At 36.6% G+C, this 15,563-nt stretch overlaps 2 protein-coding genes across 3 annotated transcripts in view; one reads left to right on the plus strand and one right to left on the minus strand.

Moving 5' to 3' along the window:
* Syn1 (Syntrophin-like 1) overlaps positions 1–5,091 on the minus strand; it is a 101,475-nt gene extending 96,384 nt beyond the window's left edge. The window contains exon 1 of the mRNA XM_036360752.2: positions 4,235–5,091. The gene's annotated coding sequence lies outside the window, so the exon portion shown is untranslated. The remainder of the gene's footprint in view (positions 1–4,234) is intronic.
* A 1,519-nt stretch (positions 5,092–6,610) lies between these two features.
* On the plus strand, positions 6,611–14,407 carry LOC106621974 (cationic amino acid transporter 2). Of its 2 annotated transcripts, none has more exons than XM_036360753.2 (5): positions 6,611–6,906; positions 10,858–11,225; positions 11,806–12,066; positions 12,384–13,169; positions 13,240–14,407. In XM_036360753.2, exons 1-5 carry the CDS (start codon positions 6,881–6,883, stop codon positions 13,674–13,676), a joined length of 1,878 nt encoding a protein of 625 aa, XP_036216646.2. In that variant the 5' UTR covers positions 6,611–6,880; the 3' UTR covers positions 13,677–14,407. The 2 variants fall into 2 exon arrangements, with proteins under 2 accessions (XP_036216646.2, XP_036216647.2); XM_036360754.2 differs by lacking the exon at positions 6,611–6,906 and adding an exon at positions 9,508–9,775.
* The last annotated feature ends 1,156 nt before the right edge of the window (positions 14,408–15,563 follow it).

Raw genomic sequence — 15,563 nt, forward strand, 5'->3', positions numbered from 1 at the left:
AGCGAATACCAATGTATATATGCACTGATGTGATTTTTTGAAGTGCTTGTCAAATATATATATCTCTGATATTTACGAGATCTCACCGGATTATAATAGTATTTCACCAAAGAAGAAACACAACAACAGACCTGAATTGATGAAGATATGCCATTACTATTAGCGAGCACTCACTAGTGCCAATTAAGCTATGCCTTCCACCAACATACAACCTGAAGCTTGCGCACATACACACATTAAACTAGTATTTAAAAAAAACCGAATGACTATTCTAACGATCTTTCCGATACTCTTCGAGTTGAGAGCTTTCACAAAAGACCCACTTGCAAAAGACACACTTGCAAACGCCAGCATAAATAATGAAAATTTATTGGTTAAGAAAAAATGGCACAATATACTGACATGTCTGTAGCACTCCTACTTGCTACAAAAACTATTACTTGTGAATACTTTTATCGTGGAGAAACTTTAAGATTTCAACTATCACCGCCTGTGACACATTATTACGTTCTAAGTGTAACGCTAATACGATGTTCCAAACAAAAGTGTTTAGATTACCTTTAATCTAGTCGCTAATCTAGACCGTCCGCACTGCAGTCGGAGATTTATAAAACAGCTAGTTTGACTAGCCGATCGAAGCTCTGGCATTTTTGGCCCAAAAACGGGAAAATATATGAAAAATTAAAAAAAAAAATTTTATCTTAAGCATATAGTTAAATTAAAAAAAAATGTTTTGAAATTAACATTTTTTCGCATTCATTCAAATCAAGAAGTAATATTTTCAATTTTTAATTTTTAGTCCCAAACATTTTGGATAAAACAAATGAATATTTAATTTTTAATCCCAACGTCGAGATTAAAAAATGAAAATCTAATTTTTACTACCCACATCGGAATTAAAAAATAAAAAATTTTGAATCAAAAAATTCGCAAACCTGGATATCAACAACTCGGTATGTAAATCTTCTTTAATGAAAGAAAGTAAAATTCGAGTGAAATTTTAGCCATATTCCTGTCAATGGAAAATAGAATATTTCGATTATCTACACCGGCATCAAATTCTAGAAAGTGCAACTCAAAAACTTTTGCTAATATTCAAAGCTTTAAAGTTGTAATTAACATGCGGACATACGCCTAAATACTCATATGTATTAAAATCAATCTATATATACACCTCTACAACAACTAATTATTAGACAGTCATAGTAAAATGTGTAGCGCTTGCAAGTCGAATTATTTAAGCAAGTAATCCCAACATAATGCCTCGTAACTTCAGTACACTCGTTCACAATTCAGCGTGAGCAGCTAACTTAAATTACTCTGCAAACACTTTTCAGTGTGCTCCCCCTTTGTAATAGACAACTATATTCAGTCGCTATTGCCGTTATTTACAAACGTATGTATTCTCATGGTCAAACAAAGCTGCCTTCCAGCTGTAATCCCTTCATGCCGCAGTCATTATTTTATTTCATATCATCTTTTATTTTTGTCTAATTTGTACTGTACGTTTGTCCCAAACCTTTTTCGGTTACGTTGTCTCTACAGCTTCTTCCACTCACATACATATGTAAATATGTGTATATGTATGTAGTTGTGTACAAATGTATGTGCATATGTGAGTGCTTTTTCTAAAAATTCTATTTGCAGTTGGCGCTACAGCCTCACCGCATTGCAGTGGTCTTTCATGTATATATTCACAGTTAAATATATGCATTTAAGCATTTAAAGTCTTAAAGGCTTCATTTCCGGCCACAATATTTTTCAACTGCGCAAAGGCAGAACTTGCATTTCATGCAGCATTTATGTAGGTATTCGCCGCTTACCGAATTTCCGACTTGTGAAAAATGTCCAAATGCATAACGGTTAATATAATAAAGCAAAATAATGCGACACCAGCTGTTTTTAGGGCTAGAGCAAATGTAGATATGCAAGTTACGAGCTAAGCACAGTAGAATCACTGAAAATAGTAAAGCATTCATATCCAAACTGAGCCAGATATTAGTTCCATTTCATTTTTGGATATAATCAGTACTGACATTCTTCCAGCGAAAGCATAGAAAAAATGCTAAACAAAAATTATAATACAGTAAACCACTAATCTCAAATAATAATGGTAAATACCGCTAATTAGAGATCTGTTGTAAGTCATAAGAGAAGATCGCGCGATACAATACTTTCATAGACATAACTGAAAATAGAAGAAGCCAAAAGAGTGATTTCTTCTTACTCGTACGAACCACAGAAATAAACAACACAAAGTGAATTCTTGTTCTCCTGCTTGGTGAACCTTTTTACAGTTTATCATAGAGACCGATAGCGAATATGCCTAAAAGTATGCAATATAGTTGCTCTATAAACTATTGTATACAAGTTGTATTCCGACAATTATTCGTTTCCATTAAACAAGCTGCAGATAACAGTAAATTAATAACCCTTGCAAATGCACAGCCTCCATAATAATTTGATGACGTTCAACGGCAACAAGTCTGCTGCCCAAAGCACGTCGGTAGTTCCGCGACTTCTAGCGCTTTTGCATTGCTATCGCTTGTTCTTTATACACACTTATAAACATATGTACATAGATGTAAGCTCACTGGGAGAATGCTGAAATTGTGTCATTTATTGTCGATGTTGAGCAATCAACATTCATTGTCTGAGTAATTGATACCTAAACAACGCTCAAGGGCAAGAGCAAATTCAAAAACAACAAGCGCAACAACCGCCATGTGAGCAGTTGCAATTGTAATAAGAATAGATATAAAGCTTACAAGCTATACAAACCTTGGCCACATGTTCGTGCAAAAACAACAACACGCTTCTGCCATAACAAGAACCAGTCCTCTATTTTCCCACCCCTTAGAATTCACACACCAAACGCAATCAGTCACCGGTTATTGCCAAGAAAATTGCAACGCGTCTCGCATTTGCCATGAGCAGCCAAGCCAACTCCGTTGAAAGATGCCAAGCAATTGAAGGCGTAAAAGCGAAAATGTCAACGAACGCAATGTCGGCGACGAGGACAATGGCAGTCAGTCAGTCGCAGCTGCAGCCATACCATTTCCTGCCAGCTTTCCTGCAACAGACGACGGCTCAGCAGCAAAAAACAATGCAAGCCAAGCAGAAAACACAAACGCACGTTGGTGAGCGAGAGAGTGAGAAAGGGAGGGTGAGAGAGAGCGAGCAACCACGGATGACGAAGAATGCAAGGATCAACGTTTTTCAGTTTCCAGCCGGCATGTGAAATAACTTTATAACTTGATGTGTGCGTGCTCCATGTAAATTATTAACACATATAAGATAAGGCATTACTAATTCACAAGTACACACAGGAATATGTGAAATTAGTAAGAGACAGAAATTAAATAAGAGCGATAAAATTAAATATTATGCTATATAATATATGTATTTACTAAATATAGTAGTATTACAAATAGAGAAGAAGAATGCGGTCTGTTAGATGCATGTGTAATTCGCCTGAGTAAATGAGAATGTTTTGGTTTGTGCCGCATGGCGTAGCTTTAGTTGTGATTCGTAGTGGGTGGTTGCATATAAAACAACTGTAGCAACACTAACGATGAATTGTAAGTGTAAATGCAACAACAACAACTTCACTATTTTGAATGAAAAGCTCTACTACCACGTAGTGCTCGTGCACATCTGAATATGTATAACGGTGGGGAGGGGCAGTGGGAGGTGCGGGAAGGCAACGAGAGAGGGTTGCTTTTTCACAGCTACGTTTTCCTACAAACGCAAGTTGCTTCGAACACTCTACAAACGTTGCTTTCTCTATTTACTATTTGCTGAGCGCCGTTCTATGGAAAATTTCTCTCCACTGTCGCCAACGCCATTATTGACACCCACAGCAAACGTCGCACGCTAACGGCATTTTGCATTCAACGATTAAAAAGGCAGACTACAAATTGCCTTAAGGAACAAAAAAAAATTCCTTCGGAGCCTGTCTATGGAAGATAAAAGCATTGAGTGTTGCAGGAATGATTGAAGTAACTTTAATTACAATCGACTTATATAGAAATGGTAATAAAAAAACGCTAAATTTTATTGTTACCTATTAACTATAAGCAAAAATAAATTTTTGTTTAGCATATCGAAACACGTACTACCAAATTTGCTGGGCCATATCTAACACATAAGTATATAATACAAAAAAATAATAAAAAATAAATAATAAATATATGCATATGTAGGTTGTATACCTATAACAATATCTACTTACATTTCTTTCAACAAATGTTGGTTGTTTACTTTCCAAACACCACGTTGTTACTTAGAAGCCTCCGAACAAAAAAACATTGCATAAATATTTTCTATTAAAAACTTTTTGCTACAACCAAGCTTTTTGCATTATGTTTTGCTCCATCTATATTTCTGTTGTTGTTTTTTTTTAATTTTTTTTTTTTTTGTATTTTATTATTATTATTATGCTGCCATAAATAATCACAGCATGCACGCCATGAACAGCGCGTGCGCAATTTTTCGTTACTGCGCCACTTTCAGCACGCTTCCTTCAACACAGCAAGGAAGAGCCAACACCGACGCCGACACAACACAAACGCGAGCTTTTAAGTGCCTTTCGTGCGAGTGTATGCGAGAAGTGTTTACGATGTATTGGTACGCCAATTTACATACTTGTACGCGTGTACATATAGTCGGTAGCGCGTCGCACACAATAAATTATATACTAACAACAATTATGCCTGCACTCTTTGATTTTCCACAGCTCGTGTTTTTCCGGAAGTCTCGCGACGCCGTTTTGTTGCTTCATTAAATACGCAAATTTACATACTTCGCATACAATTTCTAGAAATCCAACAAAATTTGTGTAACAAACACTCTGTAGTATTCTACTATATTGCGCCTACTAATTGGAGCGATAAGCGACAACACCTACGCCTCCACGCCGCGCGCATACACAAACCAACACAAACTTACACATTGCAACAGTCAATACACAGACACAATTATAACACTAAACACTTAACACTCAATATAAAGCGCCGCGTCAAATTTAAGATATGATTTACACATCCTTTAACCGCGAATGTTCGCTCGCAACTGAGTTTATGCAGTAACGCTGCATCGAATTTTAAATCTCCAATAGACAGCAATGCCGTTTGGAAAGCTTGAATAGAGCACAGCGTGCTGGCTCGCACAATCTTTATGTGCCTTTTGTAGATGCTCTCTTTTATCCTGTGCTTATATTGCAGAGTAACCAATGAAGCTTAAATAGTGATATATTTAAATTTGGCATAATTATTTAATAAGAAATATACTTTAGTTTTACTTTAACATATTTTTACATATAACATTTACAGATCTCTTTTACTCTCAAACTTGTGTGAATATAGAATTAAAAATTATTAGCACTTAATTTATTAAAAGCATACATGCGCTTTCTTAGTTTAAGTGCGTATACTCACGCGTGCTAAAAGCAACAAATCTAATCAGTCAACGTTAAGCTGATTTTCCATTTAAAGTTAATTTTCATAATTTGAGTTAAGATGTTTCTGTATTTAGTGTGGAACATAACCCCCAAATCAAACCACTCGCGACAAATAAATATATACGAAATTTAGTTAACAATAACATGCTCTGTACAGAGTATTAATTTAGCAGAAAGCTTTCTCGTAGCTTTTAACAGCGAATGTTAATGCATATTTATTAACATTCCCTGCTTTTACATTTCTTAGCTACTTGCTCACAGCTACTTTTTATGCAACTACAAATTACAAACAAACGGCGTTATGTTTGCATACGCTATATTTATGTACATATGTCTCTTTTAATAAACGGTTTGAAAGAAATACTATAATTTTCAACCCATATATTTTTATTATTTTTTTCTTTGCAGTACTCATAATGTCTCATTTTATATTTGTTTACAGAAATTTAAGCCGTCAAGAAAGAACTATAACAAGAAACAATAACTAAAGCTTACACTTAAGGCTTGAAGTCGCTAATTGCATTTTTATAATATAATTAGTTCGTAGATTTTTGTTGAAAAATTTGCTGATGCAATTCGCGCCAATGAACTATCATTTGAAAGAAGACCTTTTCTTACATACATATATACATATGGCTGTATATTTCACGCACTCACATGGCGGTGCAAACAATTTACTCTAAGAAAGTAAAGCGGCGTTCAATTGACGTTTCACCAGAGAATGTACATTTACATTCGCTGGTTTCACTACAAGCAAGCAGAGAGAGCAACAAAGGTGCAATAGCAAGAGCGCGTTGCAGCGTAGAGTGACCTACCTTAATTAAAAACAAAATTATATTTGTATGCATTTATGTTTACAGTAGTTTTTTTTGCAAACCAAAAGCTTTTACATACTCTGAGTACAAAGTAATTGAACAATTATTATTCGCCAACTAACCGAGCGCGCTTCCATAAACACTTCAGTTTTGGTTAGATAAGCAGTAATTTTGTAAATCTTAATTTTAATAGTGCTTACATTTTTTTTGACTCGCAAACAGGGCGGTAACTCTTGCGCTCTCTTAATTCGTCGCACGTCAGCTGTTCCAATTGCACGTGCTCTTTGCAGAGTAAAACCGCTGCGACCGGCGAAAAAGCCACCACATTTATCCATTCGATACCGATTGTGCATAATAGCTATATCTTATATTTCTTAGACAACACCTAAAGTTTCGATATTCACATGTGAACTGTCCACAAGTAGAAACGCAGCATGAGCACGCTCCATCTATTACCGTTCGCCGCGTATTTAGTGAATAGTTTATTACTTAATCACCAATAAAATATAATCGGAAGTTATTTGATTTCGCAAAAATAAAATTATAATTAACACACATATTTTGAATAAAGTGAATTGAAAGTAAGCAACAACTCGACACAGAAATGGAGGAGTTCCTAGAAAGTTGCGGGTAAGTGAAGCAGCCGTGCTAGATTCTTAGTTGGCGGCTCCAGCGATAGGTTGAATAGAAGACGCATATATGTATGTAGGTACATGTTTGTATGGTTGTATTTGCACCTATATTCATATAAATGCCCATATTGCCTTGCCTACGTTGCAGCTGGCTAGAAGAATTGAATTCGGTCGGGCATACAATGCGTTCCCAAACGGCGATTATTTAATATTTGACGGAATTCACTAAGGCAAATGTGCAGCGAACGCATATCAATGCATACATACATTTGTGCGAGAGTGTATTCGATATGCTATTTTTATTACACGCGAAACTAAATTTAGGCTTTCAGACGTATTCCCCCAACAACAACAAAATTCAATTATCATTCATATGATTGCTATGCCATGTGGGAAGTGGACCTAGAGACATATATACAAACTATTGAATATTTTCCGTTGACTTACTAATTCACTAGCTAGTAGTGAGGTTTAGTAAACGAAAGAGAGCGCAGCACATGCTTGGCGGCGGAGAAGAGAGTGAAAGATAAGAGCGCACTGACGTACATATATGAAATGTATTGTTGGCAAATTTTAGTTTACGCAGAGTTGCCGTGTTAAATTGCATATTTGTTGTCTGTAAAACACGGTAACTCAATATATAGAATAGCACTTTGAAAAATTAAAAAAGAAAAGAAAGAAGCTAAGTATGAGTCATAGCAATTTTACGTGCTTTTTCCAAAGTATAATGCAAAGATTAAAAAATATATATATATATGTATGTAAGTACATAACCGATAAAATTGATTTTCCTTGTATTCTAATCGGCAAATAAAATAAAAGCTAATAATTTGAATATTCATAAATATAAAGGGTGATCCATTTCGAGGTTCCCTACTTTATTTTAAGAAGAAAAACACAGAAAATTCAAACTTAATGGGGAATGTTTATTATCATTCAAAAAAACATTCTTCGGCGTTTATTTTTTGAAGATTATCTCTCTCAAATGTTAGCCCCGAGTACGTCCCAAATGGTCCATCCGTTGAGTCCAATTCTCGAAGACTCGTTTGAGGATTACGACTGGTAACTGGGGAATGACACGCGTGATGTTTTGCTCGAAATTCTGAATTGAAGCGGGGTTGGCTGCATAGACTTTAGACTTTACATATCCCCACAGGAAAAAGTCTAACGGTGTGATATCACACGATCTTGGCGGCCAATCCCCGAAGTGTTCTCCAAATAAATCCATTGTTTGATGCAATGTTTGGGAAGTGGCGCCGTCTTGTTGAAACGAAATGTCGACGAGATCACGAGAGTCGGTAATCATGGCGTGATAATGGTCGCTATTAACGGTTACGTTCTCACCGGCATCATTTTTGAAGAAATGTGGACCGATGATTCCACCGGTCCACAAAACACACCAAACCGTTGTTTTTTATTGATGAAATGGCAGCTCTTGAATCTCTTCAGGTTGCTCTTCGTTCCAAATGCGGCAATTAAGCTTGTTAACATACCCATTGAGCTAGAAATGGGCCTCATCGCTGAACAATGTGGCTCGAAAATGTTGAATATTCTTGTAACTTTTCAAGAGCCCATAGAGCGAAGCAATGTCGCTTGGGAAGTTCGAACGGATTCAGTTCTTACACAAGCGGTATTTTGTACGGTTTCAATTTAAGATTTCGACGTAAAATGCGCCAAGTCGTTTCATACGTCAGTCCAAGTTGCTGCAAATGGCGCCGAATCGACTCTGCACGGTCCTCGGTACAATCTCAGCTACGGCCGCTATATTTTCTACACTGCGTGCTGGACGTGGTCTATTCGGTCGGATATTACTTATATGTTGACCATAAGTTAAGCGAAGCGCGAAACACATTCTTTATAGTACGTGAATTTTCGTAATAAAGTTTAACGATTTTCGTGATAAAATGCGAAACAATACTGAATAAAAATAACATAACAGCTTGACACGACTCATACGTAATCTGTCAAAAAAAAGGCTATTGAAAACAGTAGTTATACTTGGATCAACCGATATTTGAATTTTAGAATTATTGGTGTGTGTAGACACGACAATTTTATGCTGTAACCTTTATGGTGTTAGTTTGATAGAAAAATGCAACAGCTTGCGACGTCATAAACGAAAGAATTATATTGGATGTTGAAAATTTGGTCTATGACGTTTCGTGGCGTAATCGTATCGCTATTATTTTGATACTTCTTCTCGCTTATCCAGCTTAGAGCTTAAGATTAGCTGCTACATCTTTTTTCACAAAGTTTTAATTATTGATTGTAATTTTCTATTATTCCATCAATGAGTATCATCCTTTAAACAATTCAATAAGGCTGCGATTGAATGCGTCCGAAGACAATGTTTAAGCGAAATTTTCCAAAATATCAAAAAAATCGTACACGACTCGCTGCAGCATAACACACAGCTTTTCAACCCCATTTCAAATCTTTCATTCACATTTTTGTATACATTACTTACCAGCTACCAAGTAAAAGCTTTCATGAAAAAGCTTTGGTTACGTTACTATTTTACGCGCTAAAATATCGAGCTTTCAGTAATTTACAAAAGTGGATTGCGACTTGGCAGATGTGTTATGTACCGCTTGCATGTCAAATCGTCACCGACGCTCAAGCCGCAAAGAAGCCAATTGATCAAAAGATCTCAAACTATTGGCATTCACGAATCGCAACAGATTAGTAATTGCCTGTGATAGATTTTTAGTGTGCTGAATTTAAATGCAAGACAATTGTTTTAACTACGACAGCAACGCTCAAAAAGGATACACAAGGGAATACGTGGCATTGTGTGCTGTAATAGTGGAAGTCGAAAATTAAATAGTGCGAGAGATTTTTATTAATTTTACACCAACGTAAGCAAGGTATTTGTTTATGTGAAAAATAAATAAAAACACTGTTATTTATAATTTAAGCTAAATGTTGTTTGGAACGACCAATTAGTGCGTTGCATTCGTAGTTGCGAGCGTTGAAATAAACCTTTTAAAAATTAAATTTTAATAAGAGTAATTGTATTGCAAATGGTATATATATATTTAAAAAAACAATTAAATATATATGCTTCCATCATTCAGCCGCGCTAAAATTTCTGCTTGCAATTACATCAGCACTTCTTCGAAGGTCTTGCACGCCACAAAGAACTGCATGCTTAACGCCCAAAAATGCAATTTTAAAGCGAAATTGGATTTCTTTAATAAATTTTTACTGCAGCAAAATTCAGACGCGTATCTGCCGAAAATATGCTGCACACAGTGGGGAGCTTGCGTTTTTCAACTTACCAATTGGTTAGCAGCCCGAGTAATATAAAACGCTCACGCACACGCTTAATAAATATTATTTTTTATATATTGTACAATATAGCCATAATCTATAAAAATCTTAATTGAACAATATACAAATTTAATTTCTACGAAAAGCTAAACAAAAAAGGTGTTAATAAAATAATGTAGAAATTGTATTGTTGTTTGTTTGATAATTGTATATTTATTCCAACGGTATACTAACCGTAATTTGTGATCGTTTTTGTTTTATAATTTCGGTCGTGTGACACCTTGTAACCGTACATATAACGTACATATTCAGTTTCGACTAAAGCCTCTAATTTCTACTTTATATTGTTTAGCAGCGCGCATAGTTCAAATTTCAAACGTGCTAAATGCTTTATTTGTTTCTCTTTGTAGAAACTGGAGTATTTGAAATTTTATTTAATAAATTGATAAATATATACATACATACGTACATATGTATCGAACATTTTAAAATTTTAGTTGCACCGTGCACCCCTAAAACCCAATAGTACTCGTACATAAACGTGACTTATCTTTTTCAAAAGCGTCACAGCAACAATGTATTGTAAACACGCCATACAAAATATTTATTACTTAACGAAGTGCTTCGCCAACTAATGATCCTAAGTAAAATACAAATTTCTTATTTTCACCGCCAGAATGCCTTCGCTCAGTATATCCGGCGCCTATCATGTGCTAACACGACGCAAACCCATGGAGGATACAACCGAATCCAAACTAGCCAAGGTACTATCCGCATTTGATCTCACAGCACTCGGCATTGGCTCAACATTGGGTGTCGGCGTTTATGTGCTTGCTGGTGAAGTTTCGAAGGTCTATGCTGGACCTGCGGTCGTTATAAGTTTTCTTATCGCCGCTATCGCATCGATATTTGCCGGCCTTTGCTATGCCGAGTTTGGCGCTCGTGTGCCAAAAGCTGGTTCGGCATATATATACAGTTATGTGACAATCGGCGAATTCATGGCGTTCATTATTGGCTGGAATCTGATATTGGAGTATGCAATCGGTGAGTAATCGGTTCATTTTATTTTAAAAAAAAGTACATAACTTCAAAACGTCGTTCGTGCTTGAGCCCTAACAACTCGTTGAATTTGCACGCACATGTAGAAAAGTCTTTGCCTAATTTGATGCCGATTCCAATTCGACTTTGGAGTACGCTTAATTGAGTGTAATTTACGTCGCGTTTTTCAATTTAATGCTGATGTATGTATATGTATATATTATGTGCGTAAATACATACATATGTATCCGTATCGAATAAAACATCATGCTTCTGTGTATGTGCGCTCTGGAATCACCATCTCACTTCGATCTTTGATGTCCAATTTAAAATATTTACACAAACACACCAACAACTGCAAGCTCATACTCACATGCCATTGATAATTGTGGACCTCTTGGGATATTTAGTATGTACAGGTTTCTTGTCGGTTTCAGCCAATACTAACTGGCTTGTGTGCGAAAGCGATGGTAGTGCTAATTTTCGCCATGAAACTTTTCTTTTCAGTGTCAGTTTTAACGTAATCTCAAATTACAACAGAATGATAACTACTTTTACTCTCTTCCTCTCTTATGTGTAATTAAAGGTGGCGCTAGTGTGGTCAAGGGATTGAGCACTTACTTGGACAAACTTTTTAATTATGCGATGCGTGATTATTTAAGTAAGAACTTCGCTATGAACATCGAGGGTCTTGGGGACTATCCGGATTTCTTTGCGCTGATCGTTACGGTGCTTTTTGCATTCGCCATTGCAGTGGGTGCCAAGGAGTCGTCTCGTTTGAATAACGTCTTCACATTCCTAAATTTGAGTGTTGTGCTCTTTGTAATAATCGCCGGGCTTTTTAAAGGTAAAGCCTTAACCAGCATTCCTACATATATTTAAAGGATTATATAATATATATATATACATATATTAGGGTGGTGCGAAAAAAAATTTTTTTTTAATTGATAACTATTAATAGGCCAAAAAGAGAACTCTAGAACACTTTTGTCCAAAAAAAATTTTAACTCGAAATTTACTTTAAAAGTGCCGCCTCAAGAAGTTATAAAAAAATATTTTTTTTTCCAAAAGTTTTATTTTTTCTAATCTACAAATTTTTCGCTCCACCCTAATATACAATATATATATCTTATATACTTATATCAATACTTTTGTGTCACACAGTTTCACTCAGCAACTGGTCTATACCGAAATCGGAGGTTCCTGAAGGTTACGGTAATGGCGGTTTCAACCCATATGGTCTTACGGGCATCATACGCGGTGCTGCGGTATGTTTCTATGGATTTATTGGGTTTGATTGTATCGCAACGGCCGGTGAAGAAGCCAAAAATCCCAAAAAATCCATTCCTTTTGCGGTGGTCACATCGCTTGCAATGATTTTCCTCGCTTACTTTGGTGTCTCCACCGTGCTCACAATGATGCTACCTTACTTCGAGCAGGACGAACAAGCACCACTGCCGCATGTCTTCAGTCGCTATGGCTGGTGGGTAGCTGAGTATTTGGTAACAATTGGTGCGCTGTGTGGTCTTTGTGCCAGTATGATGGGCGCCATGTTCCCATTGCCGCGCATTGTCTTTGCGATGGCCTCAGATGGACTGCTCTTCAAGTGCATGGGAGAGATTAGCCAGCGCTTCAAAACACCCTTCAAAGGCACCTTGATTACTGGCGTGCTCACGGGGTTGCTGGCTGCCATATTCAAACTCAGTCAGCTGGTGAGCATCATGTCAATTGGCACGCTCTTAGCCTACTCGATGGTGGCGAGCTGTGTGCTCATATTACGCTATGACGGCGAAGACCGCAGAGATGGTCGTAGTATCGGGAATGGACGTTCCTTAGCCGAACGCGTTCAAACTAATTGCAATCTTTGGCGACAGTTATTCAACACCAACAATGTAACATTGGCAAATGGAAAGAGTAGTAGGCTGGTGACTTTTATGATAACATTATACTGTAAGTTATATATTCTTTAGAGTGCTGACGTTGTCATTATAATAACTTTTCTATCGTTTTTGGCTTTCAGTTTCTTGGTGCTTTGTATTCTCACACTTTCTTCAAAAGGTGGAAATCGAACCGCAAAATATAACTCCGCCTTATATTGTTCTCCTAGTCATCACTGGTCTGCCACTACCACTGATATTGTTCATAATTTCGCGTCAACCGCGCTCCAGCACACAATTGGCGTTCAAAGTTCCAATGGTACCTTGGCTGCCCGGACTGTCAATCTTCATCAATGTCTACCTGATGGTGCGTCTGGACGTAATGACCTGGGTCCGCTTTGGCATTTGGATAGCTATCGGACTGCTGATCTACTTCAGTTATGGTATTCGTTACAGCCGTCAGCGTAAACGTGAATCTCGTCTAGTACTTCCAGAAACAACGGAGAGCAGTGAGTCCGGCCTGCCACTACATAATGATTACACCGAGGTTCCACTCATAATCATGAATAATACAAGTTAAAAGAGCAAAGATGTGGTACCGAATATGTTAAACAAAACATATATCGGGAGTATGTATTAATTGGTTAGACATAGAAAATGGCCTTGTTGCTAAAAGGGGCTCGAAGTGTCCGAATACCGTAGTTTTATAATAGTCTAGCATTAACTTAAGTTGGTTTAATTTTCTAAGTATATCAGTAATAGCAAACTCGTGACAGTCTTGAAGGGTGGCGTGATTTAAACCAAAAACTTATTAATTACTTAATTAACGCAAATATTTTAAAGCTTCTCTGCCAGGCTGATGATACAACCTCCACGTCAAATCAACAAAGGCTATCCCACCTATTACGCTCGGTCAGCGTTGCATTTGTCAAAACAAAGTTTAAGTAAACCACAAAAAGGGATATGTACCATGGTATGCTTTAAAAGCTTTGCTGAATTTTAAGTTTGAATATTTATATGCATTTTTGCATAAACTATTAGCAATAGTTATATATTGGGTATACAGTTACTGTTATCATGGTATTTAGAAAGTAATATACCGATTTGTATTTTTTGTTGCTTAAGCGCATGAAAATTATTTATTAATGCAGACATCTAACTAAGCGTACTTAACTCTTAAATATATACCATAAGTTTTGAAAAATGCTCTTTAGCTTTTTAAAGCTACTAGATCCTACCAGCAAGCAAAGCAATTCTGATAATATGAAATAAAATAGCACTGCAAAAGGTGTACAATTTAAGCAAATCTAATTTGAAGTTTTTTTTTAAGTGGGTCAAAATTTAGTATAAACTAACTTATTTAGTAAAATCTGGTTCGAGAACGAATAAAACGAAGAGTAATTTCTTTTGATAAATCATAAACAGAGAGTAGCGGTTGCCGGCGTGTCTTCCGCTTACTAGTTCTTCAGGGTGCTGTTGAGGTTCGTGTAAATTATCGGCTGCCGATTGTGATTCTAGCGATAAAGTAAAAATCACGAATTAGTCACTCTCTACCCAATTATTGACCGCAATTATGTTCAGCATATTTGGCTCGTTCAATTTATAATTAACACAAAAGTATTTTATTTAACAAAAGCGGAGTATTATTCACCCGAAAAATGTTCTGTCAACTCATTGATTTCTAGGTGCCGATATTAAAACAATAGAAGACACTCGAACCTTTGTTAGATAAGCGGTTGTCTACTTATCAAATTGGAACTGCAATCCACGATAGCCTCTTGGAATCGTGAAATAGTTACAAAGCAAACTTGCTGTATTTAAGTAATTAACAGTTACGGGAATCGCAACGAGTGTACAGTATCACCTGTTGATGAGATGATGAGAGTGAGAGCGAAGCAAGTGGGAATCAACAAAAATAAATAAATAATACAGCAATATTTTTTTTAATAAAAGCGAACACTTTGCACTCGGCAAATTAAAGGTTGATTGAAAGCTTTCTTCATTTGTTGGCACACATGCTCAGACTTGGAAGTTTGTCTCTATATGCTTCGTTGTTGTGTGGGTGAGCTGATTTTTTCTCTGACTGCAATTTTCAAGTGCAAGCCAACAAAATGTGATGCGGCATTTTCGTGGCGTCTGATAAGTGCTTACTTTTTCGCGCAGTCCGTAACCAGCGGCGAATACGCGTATCTTATCACTATTAACTGACAAACAGCCAGAGCAGCATAGAACGCAGCCGAGCAGCAAACAACCACCTTAGGTGAACATGACAGCTTACCGTTGCTTTTAATAAAAACGATACACGTACAGCTGCAAAGCCAAATACACGCGCACATGCAACAAGCGTAGGTTTCGTAATTTATATAAGATGAAGATCTAGAAAATCCTTCACTGTTAAAAACAGCCAGCCAAGAAACGTTTATTTTTTTTTCGGCAAGATTTGAATATGCGCAAAGTGTTAATGTAA

This window comes from Bactrocera oleae, chromosome 6, assembly GCF_042242935.1.
Source record: "Bactrocera oleae isolate idBacOlea1 chromosome 6, idBacOlea1, whole genome shotgun sequence".
NCBI lineage: Eukaryota > Metazoa > Arthropoda > Insecta > Diptera > Tephritidae > Bactrocera > Bactrocera oleae.

What these genes read in the sequence shown, in the direction of transcription:
- LOC106621974 (XM_036360753.2), top strand. Translation starts at nt 6,881, where the DNA reads ATGGAGGAGTTCCTAGAAAGTTGCGG. An exon ending in GAGTTCCTAGAAAGTTGCGG is followed by an intron (nt 6,907 to 10,857) that starts GTAAGTGAAGCA and finishes TTTCACCGCCAG; the next exon opens with AATGCCTTCGCTCAGTATAT. An exon ending in GATATTGGAGTATGCAATCG is followed by an intron (nt 11,226 to 11,805) that starts GTGAGTAATCGG and finishes GTGTAATTAAAG; the next exon opens with GTGGCGCTAGTGTGGTCAAG.